Source organism: Macaca nemestrina, chromosome 17, assembly GCF_043159975.1.
Source record: "Macaca nemestrina isolate mMacNem1 chromosome 17, mMacNem.hap1, whole genome shotgun sequence".
NCBI lineage: Eukaryota > Metazoa > Chordata > Mammalia > Primates > Cercopithecidae > Macaca > Macaca nemestrina.
Window position 1 is genome coordinate 34410015 of NC_092141.1, and position 17016 is coordinate 34427030.

Consider the following 17016-nt stretch of genomic DNA (forward strand, 5'->3'; position numbering starts at 1 on the left):
CTCACCCAAGTCCGGAAGCTCATCTTTGCTTCATTTAATTAATCATAGTCATTAATAGAGCACTCTTTATACCCCTTCCTGTCCTCATGATTCAGCACTGGTACCCACTCACTCCCACATTGCTAAGTTACTTATAAACTTGCAGAACAAACAGAAAATGGAGCAGTTTATTTTAAAGGAGAAAATTTAACATGGGTGAATGTTAGAAGAATTGGCAAAAATATTTCCAAATGAGATGTTTAGGGCATTTTTTTTTCTTTTGAGACAGGGTCTTGCTCTGTCACCCAGACTAGAGTGCATAGCTCATTGCAGCCTCAACTTTCCAGGCTCAAGCAATCTTCATACCCGAGCCTCTCGAATAACTGGGACTACAAGCACATGCCACCCTGCCTAACCTATTTTATTTTATTTTATTTTATTTTATTTTATTTTATTTTATTTTATTTTTATTTTAAGAGACAGGGTCTTCTGGCTGGGCATGGTGGCTCATACCTGTAATCTCAGCACTTTGGGAGGCCAAGGCAGGCGAATCAGTTGAGGTCAGGAATTCAAGACCAGCCTGGTCAACATGGTGAAAGCCTGTCCCTACTAAAAATACAAAGAAAATTAGCCAGGCGTGGTGGTGGGCACCTGTAATTCAGCTACTCGGGAGGCTGAGGCAGGAGAATTGCTTGAACCAGAGGTTGCAGTGAGCCAAGATCGTGCCACTGCACTCTAGCCTGGGTGACAGAGTGAGACTCAAAACAAAACAAAACAAAAACACAAAAACCAAGAGACAGGATCTCCCTGAGTTGCCTAGTCTTGACTTCCTGGGCTCAAGCAGTTCTCCCACCTTGGCCTCCCAAAGGGTTATGATTATAGGCATGAGCCACCGTGCCCAGTCTAGGGCATATTTCTAAGCATTCTGACTTTTTTTTTTTTTTTTTTTTTTTTTGCTTATTCAGATTGATTCTAATGCATTTAAGAGAAATGTAAACTTCTTGTTTGTTGCTGATATCCTGGCCCAAATGGTTTTAACCTAATGGCTGGTGAGTTAGAGGGAAGAATGTGAACTTAGAAATGCAGTATCTGTAGCACTTCATCTTTCCTGTGGAGCCAGTGCTAGAAACTAAAATTTTAATGGTTGTCTTTCTGAAGAAGCATTGGTATGAATAAACCGACACAGAAAAGGAGAAAGTATGTAATATGACTGTTCTAGGCTGAAATTATGCTTTTATGTTTATTGTATTTGTTGGGGTGTGCTTCTATAAAGAAAGGTGAAATTTGGTGGAGGGAGAAATTTAAAATTTCAGGTAGCCTTAACATCCACTAATTTTATTTTCTCTAGCCACTCATTCCATACCCAGTTGTCTTCAAGTCTTAAAAATTCTGCCTTTTAATTTGTTCTCTATCCCCATTCACTGGTATATAGAACTACTTATTTGCCTGTCTTCCTTGCCCACCACAGGAGTCTTTTTCATCTTCATTACTTCAATAACTAACCCAGGCCCTGACATTGGATAGTTTCTAAATGAGTATCAATGATATTAGGAGGTAAGGATGTGTGTACTGGTGCAGTTTAACAGATAAGAAAGCCAAAGCCTGAGTGACTTACCGAAGTCTAGTAATGGCAAGGATAGGATTCAAACTCATGTCTTCTAGTACTTCTTCCAGTATTCCCTTTGCTAAGCTATGACATACTTTCACCACAAAAATAGGATGAGTAGTTTCACTTTGAGAGTGGAAGGGAAAGAACTGTTTATGGTGAGACAATTCAGTTGTACGAATTGTCTGGAATTTGGCTGCCAACCTGCACAGGCTAGTAAAAAAGAAGACAGCTATTCACAGTAAAAATTTTTTTGGAATATCAAATTACTTCACTTTACACAGTAACAAAATTCTTGTATAAAACACATGTAAATTAAGTTATAAGTTAAAGCCTCTCCCCCATCACTCTCCACCTCTCCTTATTTTGACTGATACAGATAATTTCAGAGCTTTATAGACTCACACATTTCTAAACAAGAAATACTTAGGCTGGGCATGGTGTCTTACACTTGTAATCCTAGCACTTTGGGAGGCCAAGATGGGAGGATCTCTTGAGCCCAAGGGTTTGAGATCAGCCTGGGCAACATAGGGAGACCCTATCTCTCCAAAAAAAAAATTTAAAAAAAGTTAGTGAGGGCCGGCTGTGGTGGCTCAAACCTGTAATCCCAGCACTTGGGGAGTCCAACGTGGGCAGATTGCCTGAGCTCGGGAGTTCGAAACCAGCCTGGGCAACATGGCGAAACCCCGCTCTACTAAAAATACAAAAAATTAGCCGGGCGTGGTGTCAGGCGCCTGTAATCCCAGCTACTCTGGAGGCTGAGGCAGGAGAATCGCTTGAACCTGGGAAGTGGAGATTGCAGTGAGCTGAGATCACACCACTGCACTCCAGCCTGGACAACAGAGCGAGACTCTGTCTCAAAAAAGAAAAAAAAAGTTAGCCAGCCGTGGTGGCACATGCCTGTAGTCCCAGCTACTCAGAAGGCTCAGGTAGAAGGGTCACTTGAGGCTGGGAGTTCAAGGCTGCAGTGAGCTGTGATCGTGCCACTACACTTCAGCCTGGGCAATAGAGCAAGACTCTGTCTCTTAAAAAAAAGAAAAGAAAAGAAATACTTCTCTTTTTATTACCAAGGAATAGCAAGTTGGTCTACAGATACTTGAATGCCAAATATGCTGTATGGGCTCTGTGCATATATGTAATTTTTTTATCCAAAGTAATCTTATCAAGACTCACACAAGGCTGGGTGCAGTGGCTCACACCTGTACAAATCCCAGCACTTTGGGAGGCCAAGGAGGCCAATGGCTCAAGCTCAGGACTTTGAGACCAGTCTGGGCAACATGACAAAACCGTGTCTCTACAAAAATACAAAAATTAGCTGGTTATGGTGGTGCGCACCTGTAGTCCCAGCTACCTGGGAGGCCAAGGTAGCAAGATCGCTTGAGCCCAGGAGGTGGAGGCTGCGGTGAGCTGAGATCACACCACTGCACTTCAGCCTGGGTGATAGAGCAAGACCCTGTCTCAAAACAACAACAACAACAAAAAGACATACAATTTATAACTAAAGTAAACTTCAGAAATCAGATGGTCCAACACCCTCATTTTATACTTAAAAGATACCAAGGTTGAGACATGTTGATTTATCTAATTAGTTAGTGAGGACACAGAGCTAGAACCTCCATCTAATCTTATCTCTATTACTCTTTGATCCTGAAGAAAACTTATATATAATGAATAATTACCTCCTGATGATTCTGAGGTATCTTCTTGGTGCGTTTTTTTTGTTGTTGTTTTTTTTGGGGGGGGGATTTTCCTACGTGGCTTTTGTTTGAAGGAGGAAGATATATAAAATTATTGACATTAAATAGTTGTCCTAGTGGAATTCTGAGGCTATGACTAAGGTCCAAGGAAACCTTTTAGTGTTCTGCTTCTCCTGTTTCTGGTGTTGTGGAGAGCTTGACCCAATGAGACCTGCTTGTATTGCTGTTCGTGCTGCTGTTTCTGGCCTTCCAGTGCTCAAATGGCAGGAGCTTTCTGTGATATTTTGAATTTTCATCTGCTGACAAACCAGAAAATACAAGGCAGACTACCCACAGGAAATTTATATAAGAGTTTGCAAGTAAAACTTCCTTCCAGTTTGCCTTGAAAGTAACACAGTGTTGGTGAGATGGTCAAATTCTCCCAAATATAAGCCAGACTGCCTTCCCCTCACCACCCCACCCCTTTTTGAAGTTCTGCTCTCTTGTTAATAGACCATTAATGATGTAGTAACAAAATGTAAATGCCCTGACCCTAAAGTGATATGATGAGGCAGTGTCTGCAGAAGAGATCAGGACCAGATAAAGATACCACACAGTTCACAGATGGCTTTTAAATTGTTTTTCAAATGAGAGAAACATATATGTTTTTAAAACTCTCTTTTTAGTTTTTCCCACAAATATAATCATAGTGAAGCAGTCTGGGCGTTATATAAAACAAGAAGCCCAGGAACTATGAAAGGCTGCTCTAGTCTGAGATTATATCCTAAAAGTTCAAAGTTTTATAGGGAACCCCTGAAGAAACAGAGGATGTAAAAAGGATTTAGAGAAGCTGGGCACAGTGGCACGTGCCTTTGGTCCCAGCTACTTGGGAGGCTGAGGTGGGATGATCACTTGAGCCCTGCCTGGGCAACATAGCAAGACTCCATTTCTTTAAGAAAAAGAAGCAGCAGCAGCACTTAGAGCTAATGGGAAGAGATCAGATCCAGATAAAATATAGTTTATGGCACTTGAGTCTCTTCACTTTCCCAATCTTAGTGAAGGTCAGGGGTCATTACTCCTAAAGTTAGGTTTTCTTTAGGCTAGGCTTTGACTTTTTTTTGTTTTTAGAATCTCATTCTGTCACCCAGGCTAGAGTGCAGGGGCATAAGCACGGCTTACTGCAGCCTCAACCTCCTAGGCTCAAGCAATCCTCTCACCTCAGCTGTCTGAGTAGCTGGGACTACAGGCATGTACCACCAGGCCTGGCTAATTTTTAAGTTTTTTGTAGCAATGGCATCTCACAATGTTTCCCAGGCTGGTCTCAAACTTGCAAGCTCAAACAGTCCTTCTGCCTCGGCCTCCCAAAGTGCTGGGATTACAAATGTAAGCCACCGCACCCAGCCTTAGCCTTTGACTTTATTGTTATTTGAGTTGATTTTCATAGGCTTTGACCTACCAAACTTTCTGACCACAGAAAGGTTACAAGTAGACGCCAGGTCTAAAACTCATTAGGAAAATCATTTACCCCACTAAGAGATTAGTTTGTTTTTTTTTAAGTGGTGTGAAAGTCAAGCCAATAATAATTTGGCCATAAGTCTAGAACTTTCAAAGCTTGAGGAAAAAATTCTCTGCCATGCGGTTATATTAAGCATTGGAAGACAGGGAGTGTCTAAACATTTTTTGTCACCTTCCTTAATTCTGCCTTTTTTACGTTAGAGATAAAGAATTTACTTGTGTGAGAGACAGAGCAATGATGCCATTTACCTGCTCTGTCCCCTGACGCTTCTAGCAGTAAAATGGAAGCTTTATAAGCCCTATGGCTTCTCAGGTCATTAAAGCCACCTCTCTGCTTCACGGAAGTCAGATATGGCCATGTGGATATGCCTACCACTTACGAAGGCAATTATTGAGTGAGAAATCAATGCTAAAGACAATTCAGATTGAACCAGTGGTGTCAAAACCAGTGGTGTACTTTATTAAAGGTTCTGTAAGTTCTTGCATGTCCTTTGGCTCCTTTAGGACTAGTATCTCAGCACCTTTTATGGTAATGTCATAAGACATAGTTCACATGCTTCTAGTTTACGTGCTTTGCATGTGACCCAGGTTTTAAAACCTTTCAATCTTTTCTCTCCCACCCCTAGGCGTGTTTGATTATCATTCTTGCCAAAGCATTTAAGATGTAAGGCTAAAACCCGTTTTTGGCCATGCTCTGAGCCCACATTGTTTCTATAACCTCAAGCTTCTGTACCTCATTGGGGGTTTTGGGCTTTATTTTGAAGCCTCCTGTGTACCCATGATAAATAAATGTGCATGCCTTTTCTCCTATTTAAAAAAAAAAAAAAAAAAAAAAAAAGATGGCTAGCAGGAGTGCCATATTTACAATTCGTTTTCATTTTTTTATAGGCTCTTTTGTGCTTTCCCCTACAGTGGGTAATCATGCAATATAAAAATATACGGGGCCAGACGTGGTGGCTCACGCCTGTAATTTCAGCACTTTGGGAGGCCAAGGCGGCAGATCACTTGAGGTCAGGGGTTCGAGATCAACCTGGCCAATATGGTGAAACCCCCATCTCTACTAAAAATGCAAAAATTACCTGAGCGTGGTGGCACACACCTGTAATCCCAGCTACTCAGGAGGCTGACCACAGAAGAATTGCTTGAACCTGGAAGGCAGAGGTTGCAGTGAACCGAGATGGCGCCACTGCACCCTAGCCTGGGCAAGAGAGCGAGACTCCATATCAAAAGAATAAATAAATAATAAAATAATAAAATAAAAATGCTATGGGAAGTTAGTAACAATTGTTGCTTTTGAAGACTGGTTAATGAAGGGAAAACTCATTCTCTTCGAGTTTAGACACACATTGCCTTTTGAGCTGAATACTTACCTTGTCATAAGTTGGCTGTATTCCATAGCTGTTTACACAGAGACTCACTTAAATATTTGAATTTTTAATTTTTTCACAGCCATCTCTTCCTGTACTCTATACCCTGTCTAGCCAGGCTACACATGAAGCTGTTCATCTCCTTTGCAGGATGTTGGTCTTTGATCCAGTAAGTAGTGTTTGTTTTTATGTATTTTTAACGAATTACAAATACATGTGTTCAAGAGAAACAGTGTGGTTTTGAATAGATTGGCAATGTAAATAATTACTTTTCAAAACATAAACTTCAGTCCCCCATATCATATGTATCATGCACGCTCATCACACAGAAGTTTGATTATTAACACATAAGAATCTAGGGGAAGAGATAAGGAGCTGGATCTTATGTACCTCTTATTTCTTATCTCAATATTTGTAAAAGGAATTTGACACCAAGTTAAATCAAGACAAAATAATTTTTTGTTTGTTTTGAGACAAGGTCTTGCTCTGTCACCCAGGCTGGAGTGCAGAGGTGTGATCTCAGCTCACTGTACCCTCAACCCCTCAAGCAGTCCTCCTACCCCAGCCCCTTGAGTAGCTGGGACTACAAACATGCTCAGCTGATTTTTAAGTATTTTGTAGAGAAGAGGTCTCACTATATTGCTCAGGCTGGTTTGAACTCTTGGGCTCAAGTGATCCTTTTGCCTCGGCCCCCCAATGTGCTGGGATTACAGATGTGAGCCACCACGCCCAGCTAGGACACAAAGTTTTTTAAGATTATTTGAAAAAAATCTGACCATTATATTGCATAAGAAAATGTTTGCTCTGGGTTTTTGAGATGGAAGCTTTTCCCAATACCCTTTCTGGACTTGACTCTTCTGGAACATACTACAAATTATACTGTAAGTTCAGCTCTTCATTTATTCATTCATCCAAAGAATATTTATTATTCATATCTATGCCGATAACTATTGTCAAAGAAGACTTACAAATGGAAGCGTTTAGAAAAGAAAATTTAACTTGCCGAGAATACAAAGTCACCAAATACAAAAAATACCAGATATTTAAAAGATAAAACAACCACAAAATTACCAGAGTTACTAAGTTTACGTTGGTCCATTTGTAGTGAGAAAGCTGCAACTTTCTCAGAAGATATCAAATTCACAATCCTTCAGACATCAGCACAGCAAAAATTAGGGATAAAAATAATTCTGTTAGAGTCCTGGTTTGTGAGAAACAGTCAAGGTTTTTTTATTTGGGGGACCAGAACCAATTAGGGTGACCCAAGTTATTTTTGTAATGTCTCAGGGTACAATTTAGATTGCTTATGTGTTTATTTTGGTGTTTTTTGCTGTTGTTTTCTGTTTTTTACTGTGGTGTATTAGTCCGTTTTCATGCTGCTGATAAAGACATACCCAAGACTGGGCAATTTACAAAAGAAAGAGGTTTAATTGGACTTACATTCCCACATGACTGGGAAGCCTCACAATCATAGTGGAAGATGAGGAGGAGCAAGTCACGTCTTACATGGATGACAGCAGGCAGAGTCAGAGCTTATGCAGGGAAACTCCCCTTTTTAATACTGTCAAATCTCATGAGACTTACTGTCACGAGAACATCACAGGAAAGACCTGCCTCCATGATTCAGTTACCTCCCACCAAGTCCCTCCCATAGCACCTGGGAATTCAAGATGAGATTTGGGTGGGGACACAGCCAAACCATACCATGTGGTATGTGAAGTGCTTAGTGATACTATAGGCCTGACAAAGGCTTATATTCTTATGGAATATTCTTATGGAACCTATATAAGTAACTACACAGTCCATTTAAAAATAAAGAAATTAGGCTGAGCATAGGGCACAGTGACTCACACTTATAATCCCCGCACTTTAGGAGGCTGAGGCGGGAGAATTCCCTGAGCCCAGGAGCTTAAGACCAGCCTGGGCAACTTAGGGATTAACAAAATTAAAAATTTTTTAAATTAGCTGGGCGCGGTAGCACTTGCCTGTAGTCCCACCTACTCAGGAAGCTGAGGTGGGAGGATGGCTTGAGCCCAGGAGGTTAAGGCCAAGGCCACAGTGAGCCATGAGCTCCCCATTGTACTCCATCCTGGCAAGGGAGACAGAGCGAAACCCTGTCTCAAAAAGAAAGAAATTAATTTATTTAATGCACACTACATAATAAATAACCGTTTTTATCACTGTGTTATTAACAAAGCCAACAAGTTTGTTACTTTGTTACAGAATTATTTTTAAATTGGCCTGATGCTTTATACGCTTTTGATCTATATTAAGGATTTTTTTTTTTTATTTCCAGTTCTGAGAGTTCAATCAGAACAAGAAACCATTTAAAGAAAGTTTTTTTCTGATTGTAACCTGTTAAATTGAAAGTCAGAAATACATTAAGAAGGAAATGAGGTGTGTGTGTGTGTCAGGGTCTCACTCTGTGGCCCAGGCTGGAGTACAGTGGCATGATCTCGGCTCACCGCAACCTCCACCTCCTGGGTTCAAGAGATTCTCCTGCCTCAACCTCCCGAGCACCTGGGATTACAGATGTGTGCCACCACACCCACCTCATTTATTTTTATATTTTTGGTATAAACAGGATTTCACTATGTTGGCCAAGCTGGTCTCGAACTCCTGACCTCAAGTGTTCCACCTGCCTCGGCCTCCCAAAGTGCTGGGATTACAGGCATGAGCCACTTTTTAAATATCCATGAAGAACAGACCATTGACCATATTTAAATCAGTGTATTTATTTAGTCCATTTAGTCTGAGGTAACTAGTTATTCTTGTTTTGTTGATCTTGGGTTAAGCAGTCTACTGCCATGGCATGTCTGCTCCTGGACTGAAATGCTGACTCAATTACTTGATTGAGTCTAAAAGGCAGGTGTCTGTGGTGAGATACACAGACACACACACACACTCACACACACACACTCTCTCTCTCTCTCTCTCTCTCTCTGAACATCCGTAATCTGGAACACTGAGTGCCAACATAACAACATAAATGACCTGACCTCAGTGACAGGTCACCGTCAAAAAGCAGGCATACAACACACAGTTTGTTCAGTATCCTCAAGGGAAAAAAGACCCTCCAGCCTCCTTCAGCTGTGATTCTGTCTTCCCCAAGCATATCCAGATTCCCCCATGCAAGTGTCCCCACAAAGGGTAATAAAATGGCATATGTGCAGGCCAGATGCACCAATGACAGGTTCCCCACAATGTCCCACATGCTGCCAAGACCTATGGGCATTACTTATTGTATTTTTTTGCCTATTCTGTGCTCTTTGGAGTAAAAGTATTATTGAAAATGTCAAAAAGTCCTGCAGATAACCCAGCAGATAACTGATTTTTTTAAAAAGAGGAAGCATTTATGTTTATCTATAGCACAGAATGCCAAGCTGTTGGAGAAACTGGACAGCGGTGTAAGTGTGAAACATCTTACAGACAAGTATGTTGTTGGAATGATCACTGTATATAACCTAAAGGAACAGAAAGATAAACTGTTGAAGTTGTGTCCTGAAACTCATGAACAGAAGTTAATGAAAAATAGAAGGAAGGGGAAGCCCAGAGCTCAGAGGGGCCCAGGATCAGGCACGTATACTGTCAGCCTACTTGTTCCTTTGGGTTCAAACAGTGGAACACTATCCCAGTGGAATCTCTAGGAATAGCTATCAAAGGACTCAGACTTTTTTAGAAAAAAAGAAAAGGAAAAAGTTTACTTGCTAAGAATGCAGGGAAGTCAGACTTCAAAAGAGCTAGATCACCAAATACAAAACATAAATTTATTGAAAGGAAAAAAAAACAAGGTTATCAAGTATACATTTGCCTGTTCATGGTAGATAAACACCCGCTTTCTTCTGTGATTATCTTATCTTGAAAGGTCATGATATGCCTTTTTACATCAGCATAGCGAAAATCAGAGATAAAAGTGTTTTTAGGAAATCCAGGTTTATGAGAAACATTTTATTATTATTTGGGGACCAGAACAGTTGTTTTTGGTTTATTTGAGAACAAAAGTGGTTTTCATTCTTAAATTGTGTAATGTAAAGTGCTTGGTCATATTGGAATCAGGGCAAAGTGTGTGTTCTTGTTTTTGTCCTACTCTGTACTATTGAGTTCATGCTTAAATCTTTAAAATTTACTTTCAGTAGTACACATATGTCTACTGAGCTAAAAGAAGGGACAGTTTCTTTAATTTTTTTCATGGAGTAATGTTAAAAGTTTAGATTTTCAGGCAAACTTAAAACTCGTGTATTAAGTATTCTGATCTAAAGTGACAGAAAATTACTAGGCGCAGTAGCTCATGCCTGCAGTCCCAGCACTTCAGGAGGCCAAGACTGGAGGCCAGAAATTCAAGAATACAGTGAAACCCCATCTCTACGAAAAATTTAAAAAATAGAGTGCCAGAAAACAAAAAGATAGACTAGATTCCTGATATTCAGACTGAGCTATATCTCAAAACATGGCAGTCAGACCACTATCTGCTGCCTAACTCCAGCAGCTTTTGCCATCATCCATTTGGTATTCTAAGAGAATAAAAATTTCAAGCAGCTTTGAAAATTGCCACTGTGAACACATCTTCTGGATGCTGACACATATTTAGAAAATATAGCCTGTTATTTAAAAGGTAAACATAACCCCTTCAAAGTGCTACATAGTTAAATGTCATGATATTTGTGATTTTTGACCCTGCATACATCTATTTCAATGTAGTAATTTCTCAGAATTTTAGAAGCAAGGCACTTCTAAGTACTTTATGATGGTAGATAATAACAGTAGTTGTCCTAAATCATACACTCCCTCTGCTACTATGTTACCCACCTCTAAATTCAATTATCCCTCTTTGGACGTGATGTACTATAAATTATATATATGCTGTGTAAAGCAGTTAATGTGTCTTTTGAAAGATCCTATGTGAACAGTCATATTTATCTGTAGTGTTGATGTGCTGGTCTCTAATTTGATTTCAGTCCAAAAGAATATCCGCTAAGGATGCCTTAGCCCACCCCTACCTAGATGAAGGGCGACTACGATATCACACATGTATGTGTAAATGTTGCTTTTCCACCTCTACTGGAAGAGTTTATACCAGTGACTTTGAGCCTGTTACCAATCCCAAATTTGATGACACTTTTGAGAAGAACCTCAGTTCTGTCCGACAGGTTAAAGGTGAGTATCTGTTTTGGCCTTCGGCCAGGCAATAGGCCTAGTAACATTTTCCATTAGGTGGCCATGAAGAGCTGAGATCTGGATGGTAACCAAAGCTCCCCTCTATGTTTATTTTACAACCTTGCATATACCTATGTGTCCAGGGCATAACAAAGCATATTTAATATTATATCCAGGTGAAGGTTGGGGAGATGAATGAATATTTTGTTCTTATTTTCAAAGTTTATTTAGTGAGTATGACTCAAAATATGTTTAATATGTATTCACTCAATGTCATCTCATTGATTCAAACGTATTGAACTTCTTTATATAACATACAAAGTTCCATAGAGCATAAACATTCACTGTGGGAATTATTCCTTGGATGATGACAAGAGAAGGGAATTTCTGATAGTGTACTCATAAAATTTTGTGGCAGGATCTCCTATTGGGATACAGTGGGAGTAATGACATCCAAACTTCTGAGTGATTTTAGTGTCTACTGTAGGACATTTTACAAGAGAGAGGGTAGTCCCCAAAGTAACCACCTGAAACTATACACCTAGATACAAACTGAGGTCTTTAAGTGATCTTCAAAAAGGCAATAATTGCCAGCAACTTAGAAGAGTTCACTCATAATGCCAAACTTGTGAAGTCTCTCTCAAATTTATAGACCATTTTACTCTTCCCACTGATGGGGTTGCAGTCTGCGTAATGCCACTAGTACGTTTCTTGCTTATATTTAGCAACAGCTGTCATTTTAGTTTTAGGAAGTTCAGCTGAATTCTGCTTGATAGATGATGTGTGTGTTTGATTCAACTAAATCAGTAGGAAATGCTTTTCAGATGCTGGCTAGAGTTAGCTGAGAATTCACTGCTCCCGGGCTTGCAAATTATCATGGATTGTGTGATGTTTGTTTTCTCCACAGAAATTATTCATCAGTTCATTTTGGAACAGCAGAAAGGAAACAGAGTGCCTCTCTGCATCAACCCTCAGTCTGCTGCTTTTAAGAGCTTTATTAGGTAACTATATGTATTTCTAACATTCTTATTAGAATTAAAAGGATGCCAGTGTTACTTCATTATTCAGCATTTTTCTGTTTTTATTTAGATAACATAGATAAAAGATGCAACAGAAAGTTTCTGTTATGAGGTTTGGCTTTAGTCAAAAGTGTATTAAAACTGTAAGCATCTGGGCTGGGTGCAGTAGCTCATGCCTATAATCCCAGCACTTTGGGAAGCCGAGACAGACAGACCACCTGAGGTCTGGAGTTTGAGACCAGCCTGACTGACATGGAGAAACCTCGTTTCTACTAAAAATACAAAATTAGTCAGGTGTGGTGGTGCATGCCTGTAATCCCAGCTACTCAGGAGGCTGAGGCAGGAGAATCACTTGAACCCAGGAGGCAGAGGTTTCAGTGAGCCGAGATCGCACCATTGCACTCCAGCCTAGGCAACAAGAGCAAAACTCCATCTCAAAGGAAAAAAAAAAAAACACCATAAGCATCACATTTTACACTGGTGCCAGTTGACTGTGGTTGCTTTGGCGATTTTTTCCCCAGATGACCATTGTGCTGCCTCATCAGGTACGTGGCGATCCTACTGCAGCATTAGTATGGTGGCCACCTGTCCTGGAGTTAGACGTGGTCATCTCAGTTCCCACTACCATTCCCACTCCCTAGTAATAACTGCAAGCAAGAAAATAATTTTTGTATGTGCAGGTGGACTGCTGGTGTAGCCTATTTAGAGGAGAAGTCAAAAGGCTTAGTGTAGCCTATTTAGAGAAGTCAAAAGGCTTACGGTAGAGCTATGAACCTATGTTGGAAGTTACCAGGCTTCATTCTCCTTGTCTTTCTGTCCTTTCCTTCTCTTGATCTCTTTTTCCTTAACTCCTTATATATTGATCAGGGTCTAGTCAGGAGAAATAAACCATTTCCCTATAATATGAATGGGGAAAATTCAGTAATAAGAATTGTTAACAAGGAAAGATGATCAACTGCTAAAAGGCATAAGGAGGATTCTGAAGGCTGCTGAAGTAGCAAATGCAGAAAGCAGCCACTCCCTGTAGACTGAGGAGAGTAAACAAGAAAGAAATTAAGAAAATTAAGAATTTAGAAGAGGGTCCTCCATGTAAGGACCTCTTTGGAGAGGGTATGGCTGCCACAGAAACAGGAACACACAGCACAAGGGTGGTGCGGAAGAGGAAGTGTGCCAGCAGGTGTGGGCAGAACTGGTCCATCAAAGACCGCCTGCCAGGAGAGTTCGGGTGGACCAAAGCTGAGCCTTCCACATGACCAAAAAAAAGCACAACAAACCAAGGAAGGGAGACTGCTTCCTGATGCTACAGCCTTGCAAATGCCCTTCCAGCACCCTGTGTTGACAAAAGCTAACATTAAGCTAGGTGGAAAAGGGGAACCATGAACAGGGTCTGGCTCCAGTATCACAAAGCAGGACAGAGGGTGGATTCCGATCTGAGTCGTGACAGTCTCTATCTTCCCTGCTGCCTTGCTCCTCTCCTTTTTCTCTCTGCCTGATGCTCTTTCCCTTTAATCATATTAAAGTTGGTTGGATTTGTTGAGCCGCAGTCAAGATTTTATGCTTAAAGTTTGTAAAATCGAGTGACTTTCATTTCTTCCATGTATTTTTCTATTGGAAGAAAGAGTTAAGTTGCATTTTTATTTATCTGTGGTTTTAAATTACTTTGTTTTACTATTTTCCCCTAAGAGTCAGTGACCCAGTCAGTTAGGCAGTTTAACGGCTTAGGTGCAAATGATCCTGGGCCTTGGGGAAACAAGGGGTTATACTTTTCCCTCTCAAGTTTGTAATCTAATTAGCAACCTTAGACATAGGAAAAAGCCAATAACAGATCTGTGGATAACCAATGCTAAATGATTACCTATACTTCTCCATTAATATTTGATAAAAGAATGCTTATAAGGCCCATTCAAAATAGGCCACTGTATTTTGAGAGGCTACTTTTAAATGGATAATTCTACATCCCTTAAGGTTATTTTCCTGATTGATTATTGAAATTATTACTTGTAATACCTACATTTACTTTACACTTTCAAGTAGGCACTGTGGAAAAACACTTCACATCTATTATCATTTATTCATCACAGTATCCTATGAGGTAAACAGCATCATTCCTTTCCAAATGAGAAGAGATTAAGGCACTTGCTCAGTGCCATACAACTAGTAAATGACATATTGTTTTCGAGCCTGCATATTAACCACTATACCAGATTGCCTCTCCATAGATAACAGGTCCATAAACAAGCAACTTAGAGCAAATTCAACTTCAAAGAAACAAATAAAAATCCAGAAGTGGACTTAATTTTTTCAGAGGAAGAGAGGAAAACAGGTAGTAGTGAATTACCCTTTTGTCCATTGTGACATTACAACTAATTTCTCCATCTCTGTTTTCTTCCAGTTCCACTGTTGCTCAGCCATCTGAGATGCCCCCATCTCCTCTGGTGTGGGAGTAATGGTGGAAGATAATGTACTACTGAAGATGTAATGTAGCTTTCCACTGGAGTCTGGGATTTGCAATTCTGGAGGTTAATCATGCTTGTACTGTAATTTTACTAATGAAGTTTTAAATTAACAACCACTACTTGTATGATATGAATAATATTTAGAAATGTTACTAGACTTTTAATCTTGTAAAGTGGTTGTGCTTTTAGAAGAAAAATATTTTACCCAGAGTTGCACATGTTTTATGAATTTAGTGCAGCTGTTGTGGCTCACCTCAGAACAAAAGAGAATTGAACCAAATTTGGGAGTTTGGGATTTTATGTTTTTGTTTTGTTTTTCTTTTCTAAAATGAAGTGAGATTGTTCACACACACACACACACAAAGGACAGTCATACATTTTGATATTTGAGCCATTCCTAAAGATTTGGGGTTTTCTAAAACTAAAGAATCTAGAAACCTTGCCTGCAACCAATCATGGAGCCACATGAGCTGATCGTGGCTGCACCTGGGGGGAGGGTAGGGAAGAGGGGCATGCCACCTAATGATCAAGCCCTATAATTAGCTTCTCATTAGAGCCGTGATGGTGATGTGTGCTGTCTAAAATCCAATGTTGTGGGTAGAGAGAATGAGTTTGTGACTAGGAGAGACTAAACTTTTGTTTTCCTTACCCAGTATAAATATATATATATATATTTAATCTATTTTTATTAGAAGTTTTTCTGCTCTTTCTTACATAAAAGAACCCCAAGCATGCATCTTTCATGTGTGTAAATAATTCATTTCTGGGCTAATTTCAAAAGAATCCCAACATTGCTGTATAGAAAGAGAACTAGCTTGCACATTTTAGGTCTGTGAAATTTTGTGAGACTTTTCCTGCACTGGACAGTAAAAAAAATAATAAAAGACAAAAACAAATTAAAAAAAAATTTAAGCCACAAAAAAGGCACATAGGGAATTATGTCAAATGTGTTTGTGTCCTTAGGCAAAGCTGTGGGAGTCTTGAAATGTCACAGTAGTAAATAACTTATTACTTTTTGACAAGTTCTTTTTTTCTGTTGGAACACTGAATTCTTCTGTGCATATGTACATATGAATACAAATCGAAGGCCTCTACCTCCTGGAGTTATACAACTTGGCTTGTTTACCTCCACATGCTGATGATGACTATTTTTTTTTTTTTAAGTTCAGTGTGGAGACTTGAAACTTGAATGTCCCTTCCAACTTTTATATTAAAAATAAAAAGACAAGAAAATTGAAGATCATTTTTCACCTGTACAAGGAATACTAATGGATCGTCTTAAAATTGGTCTAGGAAAAAACCTTGGTGTGTGTTATGGACAATTAACTGTTAAAGTTATTGTAAGTTATCTGTATTTAGCAGAGTATTTTCAACTTGAGTGATCTGAGCTGAATTTGAAGACTATTAATAAGTTATGTTTGGAAGTTTTAACTTCAATGAAGTAATTATTTGCTGTGAAAGAAACAAACATTGAATTACTAAACAAAGATGGTGCAATATCTTTGTTTTTTTTTTATGAGGCTCCTGAGAATCAACCCAACTGAAGCATTTCAATTCACTTGAATGAGAAACGTGTTTAGTATCAAAAGAGCCCAAGAAGACACTGGTGTGAAAGGTACAATCTCAGAGGTTGGTCAATTACCGTGGCACACTTTCTGGTCACTTTGTACAATGTAGATTTGAAGTACAGTGGTGAAAACATTAAATGTGACATTTGAAAAAGTTGTCTCATCTGTTTTATTTCAGTTTCTTTTGTTTTCTCTTCAGTACAACTCGTATCCTGACTTTGCAAAGTTTTGAGACACTTCCTATTTCCACTTTGATCTTTGAGGAAATAGGTTGTTTTTAAAAATCTTCTCAGAGACTTTAGACTGACAACATATTGAAAATTTAGTTAAATCAGTATCAAAGACGTGATTTAAATACACACAATATAGAAGTCTTTTTAGACCTTAGAGTCTCTAATCCAGTGATTTTCAAACTTTTTTTTCTTTGAAGCAATATCTTGGAGTCCAATATATTAAACAAATAAAAGTAGATTGCTTTGTATGAAGCAGACTGGTAAAGAGGGACTTGACACCTCCCTCCTCTTCACTTCTGCCTCCTGCCCCTAGCAGCCCAAAGGTACTTTCAGCTAGAAGAAGTCCCAGCCCAGTGTTGGTGTAATCAAGGCCTGAAACCAGGCTGCCTAGCTTCAAAATACTTTCCCTGAGGCTAAAGAAACATTACTCTTGAGTTTGTAGG

General features: G+C 39.5%; 1 protein-coding gene across 2 annotated transcripts in view; it reads left to right on the top strand.

Annotated features, from left to right (window-relative positions):
* Window positions 1-16497, top strand: part of LOC105476015 (nemo like kinase) — a 152252-nt gene extending 135755 nt beyond the window's left edge. Inside the window, exons 8-11 of one of the 2 annotated variants that reach the window (XM_011731588.3) lie at window positions 6226-6312; window positions 11099-11297; window positions 12205-12298; window positions 14709-16497. In XM_011731588.3, coding sequence (XP_011729890.1) covers window positions 6226-6312; window positions 11099-11297; window positions 12205-12298; window positions 14709-14763 — 435 coding nt within the window. In that variant the 3' untranslated portion in view covers window positions 14764-16497. The remainder of the gene's footprint in view (window positions 1-6225; window positions 6313-11098; window positions 11298-12204; window positions 12299-14708) is intronic. The other variant, XM_011731599.3, reaches the window with a different exon arrangement.
* Window positions 16498-17016: the final 519 nt, after the last annotated feature.